Source organism: Globicephala melas, chromosome 15 (genome assembly GCF_963455315.2).
Source record: "Globicephala melas chromosome 15, mGloMel1.2, whole genome shotgun sequence".
In the NCBI taxonomy this organism is placed as follows: domain Eukaryota; kingdom Metazoa; phylum Chordata; class Mammalia; order Artiodactyla; family Delphinidae; genus Globicephala; species Globicephala melas.
Genome location: NC_083328.1, coordinates 86607001 through 86624912, shown reverse-complemented (window position 1 = coordinate 86624912; position 17912 = coordinate 86607001). Strand labels below are relative to the sequence as shown.

Below are 17912 nucleotides of genomic sequence, written 5' to 3'. Positions count from 1 at the left end.
AGTCAGGACGCAGGCCAGGGAAGGCGCCCGCGTCCTCGCCGCGTCCCCCACACCCCCCAGGGTCCCCGGGATTGCCCCTGCAGGAGACAGAACTGTCCTGCCCGAGGAGAGGAGAGATGGCCGCTTCCTTCTTCCTTGAGACCACACTTTACTTAGGCTCTTGCAGTTAACCCGACTAGAACGGGCTCTCTCTCGTACAAACAGGATAAATCCAAGCTGCTCGCGGCTCCCTGAAGGTCTGTCCATGCCCTGGCTCGTGTCCCGTTCAGGACAGGGGACCGACACGGGGGTAGGAGGTCCGGGCAGCTCTGGGGCCTCGAAGCCTGGGGGACGGGGTTCGACAACAGTCCCACTCTCCTTCTCCCACCCCAGTCCCTCTACCTCCAGGACGTGGAAGCACTCCTGTCTGGGGGAGGAGGGTGAACCCAGGGGGCTGCCACTGCAGCCCCAGCCCCAGGGCTCAGAATGGCCCCCATGTGGTGGCTGATTTTCGGGGGAGGGGTGGCCAGCAGAGACACCCACCTGTCAGCCTCCTACACTGCCCACTCTGCTGCCTTTTAAGTTAGAAATACTGGGGGGCTGTGCATGTGAGTTTCCCAGTCTGGATGGGCATGCGGGACACGCAGAGCGCTAACACGGAACAGAATTTGGAGAGAACGCAAACCATACGTTTGCCTCCAAATGTCTCTGGGCAGTAAGGCGTCCATCGCCAGGAGGGGGGCATGGCGGGGTGGGGAGAGCCCCTCCAGGCCCTGCGCCCCCCACCTCCTCCCCCACGCTGACACGTGTGCTCGGGAGCTGTCAGGATGCTCTCTGGGATGGCATCACAGCAACAGTGGGACTCTGACGCTCACACCAGGGCCCATTTGGGGTCCCCCGCGTGCCAGAGGTGCAGGCCGCGGCGGAGCACGAGAGCTCAGGCCCTGGGGCTTGCAGGGTCTGAACCACACCAGGCAGCAGGTTCTGAACCCAGAAGCTGCACATGTGATTTGCAGCTGAGCCAGCAAATCCTGGCCCAGAAGCCTACAGCCGGTCCCATGACCCGTTCGCAGCCTTCAAGGGGGCTACAAAGTTTGCTAATGCGATTCGGTATCAAATACAAGCCGCCTTTCCTCTCCCTTTGGGCTGATGCACTGACCTCGGGGTCTCCACGGGTTTCTCTGATGGCTTCAGTGGTGTTTCTAGAAGCATCAGAATGGCGGGATACAGGAAGGCGGCAAGCTCACAGCTCCTCACAGCTCTCACACGTCGTGACAAGTGCTGCCTTATGTGTGCTGGGGGAGGGGAACCTCACAGCTAACATGCTTTGCTGCAGAATGAGACCCCGTGGGACTTCCCTGGCGGTCCAGTGGTTAAGACCTCGCGCTTCCAGTGCAGAGGGCGTGGGTTCGATCCCTGGTCAGGGAACTAAGATCCCACCCGCCGCGCGCGGTGCAGCCGAAGAAAAAAAACACTGAGACCCCAGGAAGCCAGGGCTGGGGAGTGGGCTTCATGAACTAAAAGGAGAGCCACGAACATCTAAGTAATTTAGCAAGAACCTAATCAGACCACTAAAAGGTAATAACTGAAACACCCCCGCAGTCTGGACAACAGAGCCTAACCTTACACCCAGGCCAACAGGGTCTTCACTCACAGATGGTGGAGGGAAAACTCAGAACCGAACACTTAAGCACTCTCTTGCCACCTTGATTCAGAACCTTCCCTGGCTGTCTCCAGCCCAGCACTGACAGCTCAGTGCCCGCGTTTACAAGGGCACCCAGGCCAGCACCTGCGTACGTACCAGAACCGCGAACGCTGAGGCACTGCCCGCCAGGAGGCCCCGACCTGGGGGCCTGCAGGCCCTCCTCCAAGGCAAGTGGGGACACCCACAAGGCGGATCCAATACGATAGCAGAGATGTTCCAACTACTGGACACCTAAGGGCGTGATTGTGACGCCTGGGAGGGTCCGCCAGGGGCCCGGGCGGCGTCTGTTAGAGGCCGTGGAAGAGAAGCTGGAGGTGAAAGGAGACAGGAGGTGGATCAGGGATCTTGGGGTGGCCCAGTTGGGGGATGGAGAATCAGGTTGGAAGACAGGCTGGAGACAGACCCAGGACGTCTCCCACGCAGTGGGAAAGCACCCAGGAGGGCAGCGAGGGTCAGTGTGGTCTGAGGATGACCTCCTGGGCGGTCAGGCTGTGCAGGTGTGGGACTTGAGTGAGAAGTTCCATAATTACACATGCAAACTGATGGTTAACCAACCAATTCACTGCTCAGTTAGCAGTCTGGTAACCAAGCAGGCCGTCGTGAACCACTGAGTCTGGGAGCCCAGTACAGTTACAGTCTCAGAGCACCTTAGTTATGTCACAGGTGCAGCTCTGAGTCTGTGAAACGCCTTGTGCCCCCCTTCACTCAGGAACCACCGGGCTGCCCATAGGGGACAACGGGGGCCAAGCCGTTTTATACCCTGTAGGTGTGAAGAGTGAAGGGACACCGCCTGGCACGCAGGAAGTTAGGGACGCGCCCCAGACCTGCGACCCGAGGTGTCTAACCCTCTAGGACCGAGTAAAGCAGGCACGGGGATAAAGAATAACGGAGAAGCCAGACCCTCCTCACTCCCAGGCAACGCCAGGTGGGCCCTGGGTCCGGAGTCTGAGACAAGAGAGGCCGGGGGCTGCAGGCCGAGGGGAGGGCAGCCGTCCAGCCTGGAGCCCCGGGGAGCTCTCTCTCACGCTGCTGCTTTAATGTGGAGTTTTTAGGCAACAAAATGGGGGAAAAGGAGAGGCCCCAGATGGCTTCCCCAGGAGCCCTCAGACCAACATCGAGCAGGATCAAGGTGTGAAGCCAGGCGTGAGGGCTTGTCTGGCGGCAGCTCGGCCAGATGGCGCGTCCGGATGGACACAGCCCTGCGCCCTGCCCGCCACCCTGCGCCACGCGGTGCCTCGGGCCTGTCCCCGGCGCACCCTCCATGCGGACCCTGCTCCCAGGCTGCAGTCCGGAATGACCCCTCACACACCACACGTGTCTGCACAACCCCACACGGCCCCGCCGGGTGCCTGAGCGGCAGAAGGGGGGCCCGGGGACGCAGAGCGGCCAGCACTGGGCAAGGGCTCTGCCCCCTCCGGCCAGGACTAATCCTGGACAGAGGCAGATTAAATCATCCTTGGAGTTACTTTCATTGCATCTGATTAAAATAACACTGCATTTTTTAAAGTGTAAATTCAAAAATGAAAACAGGAGGGAGCATGGACACCAGGCTCCAAGCAGAGGGAGGCCAAGCACGAGCAGCGGCCCCTGCTGGCGAGCATTCGCCACTCCGTCCTCTCTGGAGCCATCAGCCCAAACACGTCTGAGAGCAAAGCATTTTAAGCCAGGTGGAAGACGTCTCTCGTTTCGTTTTGAGGGTTTTTTAAGCAACATTTGGGGGAATCCAGCCATCTGTGAAGGACAGGACGTATGCCGAGGACCTCGAGGCATTCCACCCCAAAGCCCTGCGAGCAGCCGGGAGGGGTCCCGAGAGGGTGGCCCTGGGGTCTTCAGGGAGCAGAAAGCCCACGCGGGGGCAGCTCCGGTGGCAGCTGCTCTCATGCCTTCTGGGAAACAGCATTTTCCTGGCTGAGTAATCTCCCTGCGGTGCCGGGTCCCAAAGACCGTCTTCCCATAAACTCACACCGCAAAATTCCCGTTAAAATCGCCTCTGTAGACAGCTGGCTTCAGAGTGAGTTTACAAGGAAGGAGCTGCCAGGGCTGGAGGGAGGGCCCCCAGCCAGGCTTTCCACAAGATAAACGTCAGCAAGAAGGGGATCTGGACGGGTCTTCCAGGCCTGGGACCGGCGTTTGTCCCTCCAACGCGCAAGGCTCACTGGTTGCCCAGTGCCCTGCCTGCCTGGGGGGCCAGGTGACAAGGCAGCCCCTGCCCACCCGGCAGACACCCTCGCCCCTGCCACCTTGTCCACTCCGGGGCTGAGCAACGTGCTCTGGTCGCCCGTGGCCCCCTCCCCAGCCAGTGGGGGGTGGGAGGCGTTGAGCAGCCCCTCCCCCGCCTTCTCTTCACCAGAGTGGAAGTGCCTCGTGCACCAGGGGGAGCTCGGCCCCAAGCAGCCATCAGAGCAGTGGCCCGAGGCCCAGGGGCACTCCCCCACAACCTCAGTCTGCAGGCCCCTTGTCCTGCCGTCTCTGCCAGTGCTGGGCCATGCAAAGCAGCATTCCACCCGTGCAACCATCGCCCGGGCTGGGCACCACCAGCAGGGGCCGGGCTGCACACACACCCCAGGCTCCCCGACCAGCTCCCAGCATTGGCTCAGATCCCCTCTGCCCCCGCCCCGAATGCCCCACCCCCAACACACAGAGTGACCCAGGTCCTCGCGGGCACATTCGGCGACCCCAGGCCGGAAGAGGACAGTAGGGCCCAGAGAGGAAGGGCCTTGGCTCTGGGCAGCACCGGGGAGAGCGCCCACCCCAGCCAAGGCCAGGGGACAGGCCAAGCTCCAGCCAGAACGGGCAGCTGTGGGTCAGCGACCCGTGGGGCTGAGGGCCCGGAGCTCTCTCCTGTGCCAGCACACTCTCTGCAGGCCTCTCCCGAACGCCTCTGGGCACTGACAGGGCTTTCCAGGACAACCTCCTCTGACCCCAGGAACAGGGCCACTTTGCAGACCCAAAGGCTCTGCCCGCTGTGTGGGGACATCTCAGGGCGGGTCCTACTCCCTCAGGCACCAGGAGCGTTCGGGGCAACGGGCAATCACTGCCTTTGGCAGAATCTTCCGAGAGGGTCTGGAGCATTGGCTCCAAATACTTGGGGCTGCCTCCAGACCTGTGGGGACTGCCTGAGGGTCGCAGAGACTCCCCACCCCGGGTCACACTTTAGACAGAAGCAGCCCCCTGCCCTCAGTGAGTTCCCGGGCCCGTATCTGGGGCCATGGTCCAAAAGGGTCAGAGCCCGGGGGTTCCAGAAGGAAAGGTCTCGAAGTCCAACTCTCTGAGGACCCTGGTCAGCCCCCTAGATCAGCGGACACCCTGGGAGTGCCCGCGAGGCAGGGGCACCTTGCAGGGGCCTCAGTCTCCAGCCCTGCGGGGCAGAGGGTTCGTGAAGCTACGTCCTTCTCTTCGCAAGCAAATTGCCCCGTGAGCCCTAAGCCAGCCTTCTCTCCCCACTGGCGCCACAAAACTCCAATCTCTGCTCTCCCATTCTTCTGTTTACCATTAATTAACAGGGCCATATGGAAGGAGGTGAGAATCACAGCCGTGGGCCAGTGGGAGGGGAGCCCTGGTGGTGAGGAACCTGGACCTCTCCCCAGTGGCCACCCAGCCTCCCTGGGCCGGAAGAGGCAAAGTCCAAGCACATCCTCTCACACCGAGGCTGAGGGCCCGCTTCCTCTGGTTTGCCCCAACACTCTCCTGCCTTTTGTTCACTCAGCCACTAGCCTCAGAGGTGTCCTCAAGTCTCTCTGATTTTTTTTAACCACTGGGGCAAAAGTCCTCGTCTCCCTCTCCCAAAAGGATAATGATAATTATCGCCGTCTTTCTCGCCATTACAGTGACACAGTCTGATGGCCCAAGACAGAGCCCACATCCTGCTACCAGACCCACCTCTCAGAGGTTTTGTTTCAGAAATTAAAGCCCAACTTTACCGGCCAATGATGTCCACGGATGCAAAGGTGATGCTGAGAGCAGAGAAGCCCTCGGTGACTCACAGCAGCTTCACAACAAGGACCCGCCACACCACAGCCCAGGGGCCACAGGCAGCTTGTTTACCTTCCTGATTCACAAAGAGGAAAGTGAACCCAGCAGACAAAGTCCACGGCCCAGAACACATCACCCTCCAGGCAACGGCATCACATCATTCAAGGCTCACACGGACTTCCTGCCTAAACCTGATTTCTAGTTTTAAATACAAAAATCCAGTTACGCTAACGCTATAAGCAACCACACTTGTGACCCCGATCACATAATGAGAAAAGGAGGCGAAGGGACAGCGATATTTACTGCAGGGCATCTATCCTGCAGACACACGCACCCTAGTTGTTGTTCCTTAAGTTTAGAAATAAGTGACACGCAAAGACAGGACGCTCACATGACCACCTCTGCTCTGTCTTGGGTGGGAGCACGCATGAGGTCCCGACGGCGTCCCCCTCGAGAGAGAGGTCTTCTGCTTAAGGAGCCAGCGTTCTCCCGGGGAACTTAGCTCCCGGGTCCCACGGCTGCAGATACATCTGTGTTTCTCTTTCAGAAAAGCACACAAAGTTTCTCGTCTCGACACAAGGTCCCCCAGTGTCTTTCTGTCAGACGCACAATGTGTCCCCTAGATTCTCAGAGTGGCCAAGCGCATGAGCAAAGCCAAGGAGGGACAGAGAACTCGGAGGAAAACGGCCGCGGGCAGACCCAGGAGGAAAAGAAAGCCTCGGTCCAACACAGCAGCTTTAAAAAGCCATCCCCAGACCTGCTTTTCCAGCAAAGAAAGCCTTCACGTCAGAAACTAACCCTGCGTACCCTCTCCCCGTCTCCACCCGAGGGGAGAAGCCAAGCGCTGGGCATCTGCCTTTGTCAGCGAAAGAACGTAACATTGACTTACCTTTTTCCCCACAGCTATTGTCTGTCCTCTTTCAAAATGACATCACGGAAAGCAATCATGAAATTTACATGGGGGTGCGGGTGTTCGGGGAGGAGAGGCAAGGCAGCTGCCTCCCTTCCGGTGGTCGCATGTGGGGAAGCCTGTGTGCAGGTTTCAATTAAATATCCTCTCCCTTTAGTGTGCGAACTCCTAAGCCAGCTAAAGGCGACGTCTCATTTACTTAATGACCGCTCTCATTAGCAGCGGTGGCACGGGCTGGCGGAGAGGCTCCTTTGTAAATACGCTACCCATGAACCCTTGGGGCTCCAATATATCTGTTTACTCTCTGAGGTGAAATAAATTTACAGTATAGCATCAGAAAGATGGATCTGCTGACGGGGAGCGAGAGGTGTCCAGGCCGGCAGAGCCCCTGTCTCCCGCCCCAAGCCTCAGCCCACAGAAGGTGCTCGCGCTTGCCCACACTGATTCATAATTAATATGCAGCACGATTTGGGTTTTTTTAATGCAAAACACACAAAAGGGCAGGGAGCGTCACAATCACCAGGCTCACCCCCCTCTGCTTTCTCCACCAGTGGTTCAGTCCAATAATTCCTAATAGCAGCGACCGGAATGACAGATGCCCTGGGTTAGCACGGCTGCAGCGAAAGTACTTTACAATATTTATCGGTGGTTAGGAATATGACCTACCATCATAAAGCACGAGCTGCAGAATTTATTACTCAGATGAGCCAGGAGGGTTACATATTGGCTCATCTGCATATTCAAGTACCAGTGACTTAAATGGATACGGATATATTGTTCAAGTGCATAAAAGGTTCCTACGGCCACAGACCAAAACATAGTCACATACACAAAGAGTAGATCAGGAAAAGGTACTTTGCTTTTATCACACATTCCCTTTTTGTTTCAAGTCTAAAAATAATAAAACCCTCTCACAGAGAGCTTGAGCACTCCCGAAGCCACAAGTATCCTACGCCCTGAAACCACTAAGTTTATCCCAGCCAGAGGGAAGCACAACCACTCAAGTTCTATCTTTTTCAGTCTTTTTCAAACTGCCTGCGAGGAGCTGGCCAATGAAAATCGGGAGAGAAAAAATTCATAACACACACAATGGAAGTGCCCACCCGCTCTTCAAGCAACCCAACCGTCTGCTTTTTTAGGTACTGGGTTTGTGATTTTTTTTTTTTCCACATTCGAGGATAAATGTAGGACTTTCCTCAGTTAAGAGTACCCAGGAGCCAGGGTATTCCTGCTTGCTACCCAGATTCCCTTTCCCTACAGATAAAGCTAGCAAACTATTGTCCTTTATCATAATCAGGTTGTCAGAAACTGTACTGTGAAACACGACACAAGCTGAATTGCAGACACCCGCACAGAAGGGACTGTCACAGGCCAGCACGAGGGCCAGCGAGACCCGTGGCCCAGAAGTTCGGTGCAGAGATTGTGACACAGTAAATATCAGATCTTGGTAAGTGACGCAGGAACACACCGCCCCTACGCTAATTAGCACTGAAGCGCTCAGGCCCCCAAAAGCATGAATGAGACAGAACTGAAACATTTAGCTTTCTCTAAGAGAACATTATTGAAGGTCAGCTAAAACCCTTCCACAAGCAATTATTCTCGACTTGCAGAGCTGCTTCCACATCACATGTAACCCAATAAGCTTCATCCGAAAAGCAAGTATGTTCAGTTCTTATACACACACATCCTTCTCAACAAATAAAATGTACTCAGAGGGATCTTTTAGTGTGAGCAAAAGGAAATAAAGGCAAAAGCCCTCACTGGTCAAACTGAGGATGAAATATTAATCAGCCAAACGAGAACAGCTTGAGGCCCCTGCCATGACAGCTGAACATTGTTTTTATTCTTTTCTAAGCTCACATCCATTAGCATAGAAGGACACGTTCAGTTAAGAGCTCTTCTGAAAAGCCATATTCTGTCTCCTCTGGACACGCTGGGAGTGCTGGGATGTTTTACATCCCAAACCTTTGGCATTCAGAAATTCTATTAAACTCTTATCGGCAGGCTGCAGGCTCAGACAGCCCTGCACGCCGTTGTTCCAGGATGGAGATGGAATCAAGGGAGGGCTGGCGCTGAATCAGCCAATTCCCCAACAATACCCAGTGCTTCATGAAAGCATTTAATTCACATACAGAACAGTCAAACTCAGGAAACAAGAGCAAGCAGAGGTAACAGCAAGAAGAGATCAGGATGTGCAACAAAAGGACCTGGGATGACATAGCTGTTTTTGCAGGCGACAAATTACACTTGCTCACACCCTCAGGTGCCCGCAGCTCTCACACCTCCCCGCTGGATAAACAGCTTCCCAAGGCGTGCAGCCCGGCGGTCCGGAGTGGGGCCTCTGGACTCCACGTGAGGCTGCTCAGGGAGCATTCGAACGAGCTCAGCAACTTCAGACTGGTGCCTGTTCCCAGAACCTGGGGAGAAGCAGCCCTGGGAGCCCCACGCCAAGGAGGCCATAGCTGCAAGAGCCAGTTCAGACGTGTAAAGGTTCAAAATCTCGTCCCACTCCACTGCGAGAACAAGGAGAAGTTACAGGAAGGGAGCAGGGGAGGGCCTTAGCCGGCAAGTTGTGAGGTTTGGTGGCTTCCTTCAGCTTAAGTGTGGGATCCAGACGAGCCTGGCTCTGATCAGCACGTTGGACAGCGCTCCCTCGCCCGAGGGCCCTTTGTTCCCTGGCACAGCCGGGACCTGCACTCCGTGGTCGCTGAGCCCCGGCAGAAGAGGCGACTCCAAACCAAGGCTCCCAGCCTTGCTTGTAAGTGACAGCAGCAAGGTGTCACTAAAAACCTTCTTTCTCACACGGGGGAAACTGTCAGGATTATTTTCAATCCTAAAATATTTTCTTTTCCATAACTAAGCAAGGAGCACATTGCTCCTCTAAGCTTTATTTCATAAAAGATCTGTGGGGAGGACGCTTGTGACTCTTAAGTTTGGAAGATCCACAGGGAAACACCCTCTGCCTGATGGGAGGGTCCTCAAACGCCACGCGGGAGAAAATGGGGAGATGTGCAACACCAAACTTGCAGCACTCGCTTAGGAAGTGTTTTGTGGGAGCTGGGCAGGCAGGCTCAGGATCGCTTAGCTGGTAAGATCATTTCAAATAAAGTGTAATTACTTGTGCAAATCTGCACACAGACATTCCAAGTGTCAGTTCGTTTGTTTCATAAAAACTCTTTCAAGTAATTTTGGTCTAAACTTTCTGCATCTGTAATTGGCACCGCCTTCTCCGGTGACCAGCTGGGGGTGAGGGTTTTCTTCTTTCCCTCTGAAAGCTTCCCTGCAGATGGGCGCCCGCCTTAAAGCTGCAGACGACAATTAGGGCCGTTGTGTGTGGAGCCGCAATGGTCAGCATTAATATTGTATACGAACAGCTGAGGGCGAGGGGGGGCCCTGCCCCAGGCAGGCTCTGGCAGATGGAGCAAACAAAACCGAGGGCCACTCTCTCCAGCACCCTGGGCTGACTCACACACACTCACACGCTCACACACACTCACACACACACTCTGGCTACATTGTGAGACTGTTTCGCGCTGAGACATCAAACACACCAGCCCTTTGACGCTGTGTACACACTTACACACACAATCACACATATGATGGGGAGAGTACTGCACTGTGTTAAAGTCTCTCACACGCAGAGTAACTGCCTGTGAGGAAAGCATTTTACTACAGCGAGTCCTGGGTGGACACGCCAGTCACACACACCCCACCCGCGGCCCCCACCTGCCAAAGACAGGGTAGGCGGCACGGGGCCCTGCAGGCCCCGCCATCAGTGTCCACGGGCCCTGGCCTTGCTCAGGAGGGAGCATGTGTCTGTCACCTCCTCGGCTGCCCAGAAAAGAGCACTGAGAGCTGATGGGGACACATCTAATTAGTCCCTTTGGCGTCTTGGCAGAAACCTGTGAACAAGGCGGGGGCGGGGGGGGGTGCGGGGGGGGTGCTCAGTGTGGGGAGGGGGGAGGTACGCACCCAGGAAGGTCCCGCAGAGCATCATCCTGGCTGGGCAGACACACCTCCACTCCGAAGCTGGTACACACGGTCACTTCATGCTGCAAAAAGTTGTGACACAAACTTCTGTGTCCCAGGGCCCTGGAGAGCTCCCTTCTCATGCAGCCAATCAGGGCCAGGGAGCAGATAATCACAAATCGATGCCCTGCCAATGAGGTTCCCTGCCCCACACAAAAGGGCCCCGGGCCCCAGACAATGAGCCCCGCCTGCAGGTGGAGGGAGCAAAGACACAGCCCCTCACACTGAGGGACCAGCAAGTGAGGGGTGGGAGGGGCCCTTCCCGAAGATGCCCCTCCTCCCGCTTGCCCCTCCCCTTCTTCCTCCTACTTTTCCCCTCCCCTCCCCCTCCCCTCCCCCTCCCCTCCCCTCCCCTCCCCTCCCCTCCCCTCCCCCTCCCCTCCCCCTCCCCTCCCCTCCCCCTCCCCTCCCCCTCCCTCCCTCCCCTCCCCTCCCCTCCCCCTCTCCTCCCCGCCCCCTCCCTTTCCTCCCACTTCCCTGTCTCCCCACTTAACCCCAGACCAAGTTAGGCCAGAAACCTAGTCAAAGACCAGTCACGATAAGTGGGATGGGATCAGGTCTGGATAGCCTGGACCTGCCTGCAACACAAACACTGACTACCAAGGGGGCAGGCCCTTGTGGCCCCCGGAACGATGGACTCCCCACCACCCAGGTGTGAAACTTGGGGTGAGGGGGGGAGGTGAAGAGAGGACCAACTCCCTCAGGGATGCGGGGTTCGGAGGGGGACCCACAGGGGCAGGGGAGGGGCACGTGTCTGTGTGGGATGTATTAGGCCTTTCTGGGGTGACCCCTCCTGCCCTACCCCCTGTCAGTGAACCTTTGCCGCACACCAGGGCCTCTGGAGCAATAAGGTCGGCCATCCCCAGACCCGGCTGAACCCTCCCAGCTCTTCCCTGATGGCGGGAGGAAGCTCCCACTCACCCCGAGGCAACTCAGGTGTCACCTTCCTCGAGGTCCCCATCGCACCCTCAGCTCGGGTACTCCCCTGCCTCTGTGCAGGTCCCCATCGCACCCTCAGCTCGGGTATTCCCCTGCCTCTGTGCAGGTCTCCATCGCACCCTCAGCTCGGGTACTCCCCTGCCTCTGTGCAGGTCTCCATCGCACCCTCAGCTCGGGTGCTCCCCTGCCTCTGTGCAGGTCTCCATCGCACCCTCAGCTCGGGTGCTCCCCTGCCTCTGTGCAGGTCTCCATCGCACCCTCAGCTCGGGTGCTCCCCTGCCTCTGTGCAGGTCTCCATCGCACCCTCAGCTCGGGTACTCCCCTGCCTCTGTGCAGGTGTCTGCCCCTGACAGGTGAGGCCCATGCAGCCTGCGGCAGCTACAGCCCGTGGCGAGAGCCCCACACTCACTGTTTCTACGGGAGACCTGCGAGGTGGGGCTGGGTGAGCTCTTAGACCTTGAAAGGGCCTGAGGACGACCCCTGGGAGGTGGGAAGGGTCAGATGAGACCCGAGGGCCCCCTCCGACATTCCTCTAGAGCAGAAGTCCTCAGATCTGGCCCCTGGGGGGGGTGGGATGGTCCCATCCTCACAGACTCGCCCCTTAAATAAAGCGTGAGGGTGGTGAGGACAGCACTCGGGCCAGCGTGAGTCTGAGTCGCGGCAGCCCAGGCTGCTTTGCAAGCTAGAGCGATGGGTGCTGGGGGGGCGGGCTTCACCATCCTGGAGCCGGAGGAGGGAAATGTGGACAGAACCCGGGCCATCCCGTCCCCTCATAGCCCCTCACTATCAGCAGTTGGCTGTATCCACGCCTGTTCTGAGGCCTCCAGTGAGGGCAGCTGGGCAGGAAACGGGCAAGCGGGTGGTCCCAGGGGGAAGCTGCCCAGGTTAGGATACAGGCAGGGGGAAGGGCCGGCTGCTGAGGGTCTGTGGGGGCCAATCAAGGGACACATGGGACTCCAGGGTTTGGCCTGAGCCCTCGGAGGGGCAACGAAAGGGGCTGACGGGGGAGAGCAGGTCTGTGGAGATTGACAGCCCTGTTGACCCCAGAACATGGGTTCCAGTCGGGGGCTCAGGGGCAAGATGAGGCTAGAAATAAAGGTGAGCCACCTGGTTACAGGGCAGCAAGGTGGGGGGCAAATGTGCTGAGAGGCTGGTGAGGGAACGGGGAGAGAGGGGAGGGCAGGGGCAGATGGGGGGCAGACCGGGGGCAGATCGGGACAGATCGGGGGCAGTTGTGGGGTGGATCGGGGCAGATGGGGGGGTACAGGGACAGATGGGGGGAATTGGGGGCAGATAGGGGAACAGTGGCTGATGGGGAACAGGGGTAAACGGGGAAGGGACGCTGAAGCTGGGCAGGAGGTCCCTTCCATGTCTGTCACGGTCCCTCATCTGAAGTGACAGATATGCCTACCTCCATCGCATGAGCCAACCCTCCTTGACTCGTCTGCAAAGCGAGGGCATCGGGGACATTGCCCTGCGGGTGCCCAGATGGGGCCGCACCAGTCGGCCTGCGCTGAGTCATTGCTGACCGTTTCCCGCCTCCCACCCCGGCCTCCCAAACTTGGAGACACCAGCTTCCTGCAGTGAGTGATTCTGAGTCCCCCAGGTTCCCAAACCCTGGGGCCATGTGTCCTTGGATGCAGTTAATTAAGGAGTTAATTACCGAGAGGAACAACGGGGGCAACCTCGGAACACTTGTGCTGTTCCCCTTAATGAAACCAAATGGCCTTATAACCCAGCACGTGACGAAAGCCCTCGGACAAGTTCAAAGTCCAGTGAGACAAAGTCGGTGTCTTCCCTGAAGGCCTGGGGCCTCGGGGGGCCTCTTCCCTGAAGGCCTGGGGCCTCGGGGGGCCTCAGCTCCTCCATCCCCTCCCCCCACTCAGTGCGCTCAGGGATTGGGGGTCCAGCACAAGAGCTTGGACAGCTGGGTCAGAATCCTCATTCCAACAAGACCCCAGGTGACCTGCGGGCCCCTTAGAGTTTGAAGAGCGTTCACCTCTGGCCAGCAGCCCCGGGAGGGCTCCCCACCTGCGGGGCTGTCGAGGGTGGTGGTCACACCAGCCTCTCTTGGGCTCTGGGCACCTGTGGCCCCTCCCTCCCCTTGACCAGAAGCCAGGTCAGCTGAGCACAGCCAGCCCGCCCCAGGAAAGCCCTCGGGACCCTCAGCCGTATTCCCAGCGGAGGCTCACACAGGCCCCTGCCCTGCAGGACCGAAGTGACCCAGGGGCGGATCTGCTGCAGGGGTTCCTGGGGACATGAGGCACGCGGGCTGGGAGGGTAGTTTCCGGTGGTGCTTCAGTAGAGCCCCACGTGGGCCCCAGACGCCCCATGGGGTCTGCCTGGTGGCTCCCCTACGGCCGGCCCTGCCGCTAGCCGGCACTGCAGAGGTCCAGGCACCCCACCTTCCTCAGGCAGGAGGGATGGCTCGACCCATGAACAGGCCTGCCTGCTGCCCAGAAGAGGAAGGGGCAGCGCCAGGGCAGGAGCCGTCGCCTGGGAACACGGGCACCGTGGCTGGGTTCTGCACGTATTCACCCCAAGGGTGGCGGCCACAGCCAGATGCCAGGTTGCAGGACCCTCAGGGCTCGAGGTGGAGGCTGGAGCCCAGTGGTCCTGGGGTCTGCAGGCAGCTCTCAGCAGATTCAGCTAAGGGCCGGGGGGCAGCTGGGGCAGGGCGAGCACAGCCCAGCTCAGCACCCAGGTCCAGATGGACCCAGAGAGACCTCGTGTCTCCTCCCTGCAGGCTGGTATCAGAGGGCTGCTGGCGCAGAGTAAGGGGCTCAGAGAGTGAGGGGCTCAGAGAGTGAGGGGCTCAGAGGGTGAGGGGCTGTAGTTCCAGCTGAGAGGCCACCCCCCAAGCGTGAGGCCCCAGGAAGCTGACAGCAGGTCCGGTGGCCCCTCATCCCGCCCTGGCCATTGGGAGGAGGGGAGGAAGGAAAGAGGAGACAGAAGGACCCAGACCCAGAAAGGAGTGAGCAGCTGGCCCTGTGACTCTGCAGGACGTCCAGCCCGCGGGGACCAGAGCCTCCCGTGGGCACGGTGCTGCCCGGACCGAGGGGCCGAGAGGAAGAGCGGGCAACCGACTGGGTGGGAAGAGGGGCCGGCGGCAGTGGGCTGGAGGCCAGGGCTAGGGATGAGCACGGTGGTGGACGCACGGGACACAGGGAGAAGCAGCAGAGAGGAGAGGCGGAAACCAGACGGGCTCAGACAGACAGACAGACAGAGGCGAGGGAGTAAGAAGGCCACGGGCCCCGGGGTCGGGGACGGCAGCTGCCCTCGCTGCGAGCGCTGGCTGGGAGCCTCCCCTGATTTTGTCCTTTTCGAGGCCTTGCACCCTGCAGGGGTCACACCTCATCTGCATGTGCGTGTGCACGTGTGTGTGTGTGTGTGTGTGTGTGTGTGTGTGTGCGCGCGCGCGCGCGCACACGCGCGCACAAGAGCAGGGGGACAGAGGGCTCCAGGCTCTGTTTAAATGGCTTTGGAATTCTCTCCCGGAACAGATGGCCTCAGAGATAAAGCCGCCCAGGAGCCCAGGCGAGAGCGAGGCCGCAGCGGTTGCCATGGCAGGCTGGGCCGGTGCCCTCTGCTTCTTAGCAGCCACGAGAGCACAGCCCACACATGTCAACACGGGCTCTGAGGAGGGGGGCCCGCAGCAGAGCCCCGGCGGGGAGACCCTCACCTGGCCGTCCAGCCCCCATGGCAACAAGAAGGGAGCTTGGTGGGGCTGGTGGGCACAGGCTGAGACATGAGGACGACAGCCCAGCCGCTTCAGGAGAAGCACTCCCTCCCAAGACGCCACCCCGAGACAGCCGGGCTGGAGCCCGGACGAGCTGATGCTGGGTGGCTCCAGCCGCACCCAGCACTGGAGACCGAAAGCCAGCCTGGGGCCAGCGCCGCACTCTGGGGATAATGGGGCAGCTTCCCTGGTGAGTCGAGGCGCGCCCTGGGGTAAGGGCTGGGGTCCTGGAGCCCAGAGCGAGAAGGGGCAGCTGGAGCCCTGGACAGAGCTGCTCTCGGGGGACAGACCCCGGCGTCAGCTCCCCCCGGCCCCTGTCACCCCAACAAGCACAGGAATCCCACCGAGGGAGCCAGGCAGGATGCCCCCGAGATGGGGGAGCGGGGCGCCACACACCTCCACACAGAGGGCCCCCCAGCAGGGTAGACAGTGTGGGAGCCCCCTTGCAGACGTGGCTGCGGAACGCGAGGGCCCGGAGTCCCCAGGGCAGAGTCTGGGCCTTCGGCCCCACGAGGGGAGACCTCGGGGGCCCGCTTCCCCAAGGGGGGGTGCGCGCTGGGGAAAGTCTCTGGGTGGGGACGGTCTCACCCCAGGCTTCAAAGGGAGAACGGGGCAGGGGGAGGGTGGGCAAAGGGGGTGGTCTTGAGGCCTCACTCTAGTCCCTGCCTGGAGCGAGCAGGAGGCATCTGATGGGAACATGAGAAGAGCCAGAAGGTGGGAGAGGGCAGAGGTGGCCGAGGGGCCCCCGGGCAGGCGCCTGAAGCCCACCAGGACAACCACAGCGGCTGCTGCCCAACCGAATCCACACTCTGGATCTCCCAGGCTTCGCCAGTTAGAGCAGCCTAGAACCCTCCAAACCCTGTGCACACGAAGGCAGAGCCCCGAACCTGCTGGGTGAGGCCGCGACCGGCCCATCAGGAGCCCTGACCTTTCCAGGCCCCAACTCTGCCACGAGTACATGAATGGATGCATGCGTGAGTGGGCGGATGGAACTCAGGTGGGCGGACAGGTGGGTGGGCAGCAGATGGACAGGTGAGTGGATGGATAAGCACAAGGTTTGCTGGAGGTCATCAGCACAGGTGGGAAGGGCTACATCCAGGCTGGGGCACAGGGGACATGGCTCACGGGGACCGCAGTGTGACAGTCCACAAGGCCCTGGAGCCCAGAACCCTGTGTGCCCCTACCTACCTGACCCCCACCAGAGACACACCTCCAGAGCCCTGGACACATCCAGCCAAGGCTGCCCAGTGCCCAGCCTGAGGCCCGTGTGACAACATCGACCCCAACCCCACACACCAGGCATCCCCGAGTCTGGAAGACAAGAGGCACAGGCCGGCAGACATGGCCACCGCAGCCCCAGGAGCACAGGCTGGGATACGAGACGCAGGAGAGGCTGCTGGGAAAGGGCCCAGAGCTGGCCGGGAGGGGTGCGTGAGCCCGGAACACGCCCTCCAGCTCTTCACCACGGTGGTAACCAGGCAGCGGGACACCTCTGATGCAGGGGGCCTCCAGGCTGTTAGAAGCTGTGTGACGGAACCCGGGGTGCGTGCCCAACGTCCGCCTTCACAATTCAGCCCTTTCACGGTCAGCTTTCTCACAAGGCGGGTGTTGGGTTAACACACACTTCAGACAACAGCACCGTCTCAGCTGCGCACGGACCAGCCCAGCTCACCAGCCTGCCCGGCCGAGCAGCGCCCCATTTGGGTGAAAGTCTTCATGGGAAGGCTTTGTGAAAGTGCAGCCCGGGCTGAGGGTCCTCCTGCAACAGCAGGGCCGCCCCCGCGACCCGTCCATCTACAGCAGACGCAGGTCCTCAGCTCACACGAGCCCGTGCAGGCCGTGCCCCCGTTCCCCTGTCCCCAGGCTCGGACAGTGGCCGGCACAACAAGGCTCCAGAGGGACCTGATGGCACTACAGGGGCTCCCAGAGGCCCCGGACACCAGAGCCCCCCCTGCTCCCACAGCACGGGGGCCCGGCTGCAGCTCTGAGGAGGTGGCAAGGGTTTAAACCCGCTTTCCAAGGGGCCGCTGTCCCGCCACCTGTGTTCCCGTGCTGCTGGCCTCCCGGCCGGGCTGCTGACTCCACCCCCAACCCCTCAGCTGCACAGGCAGGGGCACCTGTATGCAAATCCCACAGACACAGGGGGAGGGAAGGTCGATGAACCCAACGTGCACAGGGTGTCAGAGAGGAGGGCCGGGGAGGAGGGCGGCCTCAGGGGAGCCCTGGTGACCCTGGGGTGACATCCACGTGCTTGGAGCGGCCAAAGGCGCCAACCCCAGAAGCAATAAGGGGGGACCGCAAGAGAAAGGGCTGTGGCCCCCACCCGGAGCCCGGGGGCCTCAGAGCTGAGGAACAGACACTCGGACTGCGGGCTTGCAGTGAGTTTGGCACGGCAGTCACCGCGTGGGCTTGAAGCTACGGGCTGCGCGGAAACACTGCAGCGGACCAGTCAGAGCTCACGTCCGGCAGCGGCAGGAGGGAGACCAGCGACCGCGACTGCCCCCCAGCAGGTGCCCACGCACTTACCTCAGTGAAACGCCACCGTGTTTGAGGTAAGACCGATCTGATCTGTTTTATGGGCTCAGAGAAGTTAGAGGGCTTCTCTGAGGGCCACGGAATCAAGCCACAGCAGAGCCACG

At 59.9% G+C, this 17912-nt stretch overlaps 1 protein-coding gene across 4 annotated transcripts in view; it reads right to left on the bottom strand.

Annotated features, from left to right (window-relative positions):
- The window catches only part of MYT1 (myelin transcription factor 1), a 102376-nt gene that overhangs the window by 66424 nt on the left and 18040 nt on the right, over window positions 1–17912 (bottom strand). For 2 of the 4 annotated variants that reach the window (XM_060284284.1, XM_060284286.1), the window contains exon 1: window positions 6546–6973. Coding sequence is in view for 1 of the 4 variants with exons in the window: in XM_030841598.3 (XP_030697458.2) it covers window positions 10539–10563 (25 nt within the window). In the remaining 3 variants the exon portion in view is untranslated. Of the gene's footprint in view, window positions 1–6047; window positions 6151–6545; window positions 6974–10538; window positions 10619–17912 lie in introns of those variants that run through there. The other 2 variants (XM_030841598.3, XM_060284285.1) reach the window with 2 other exon arrangements.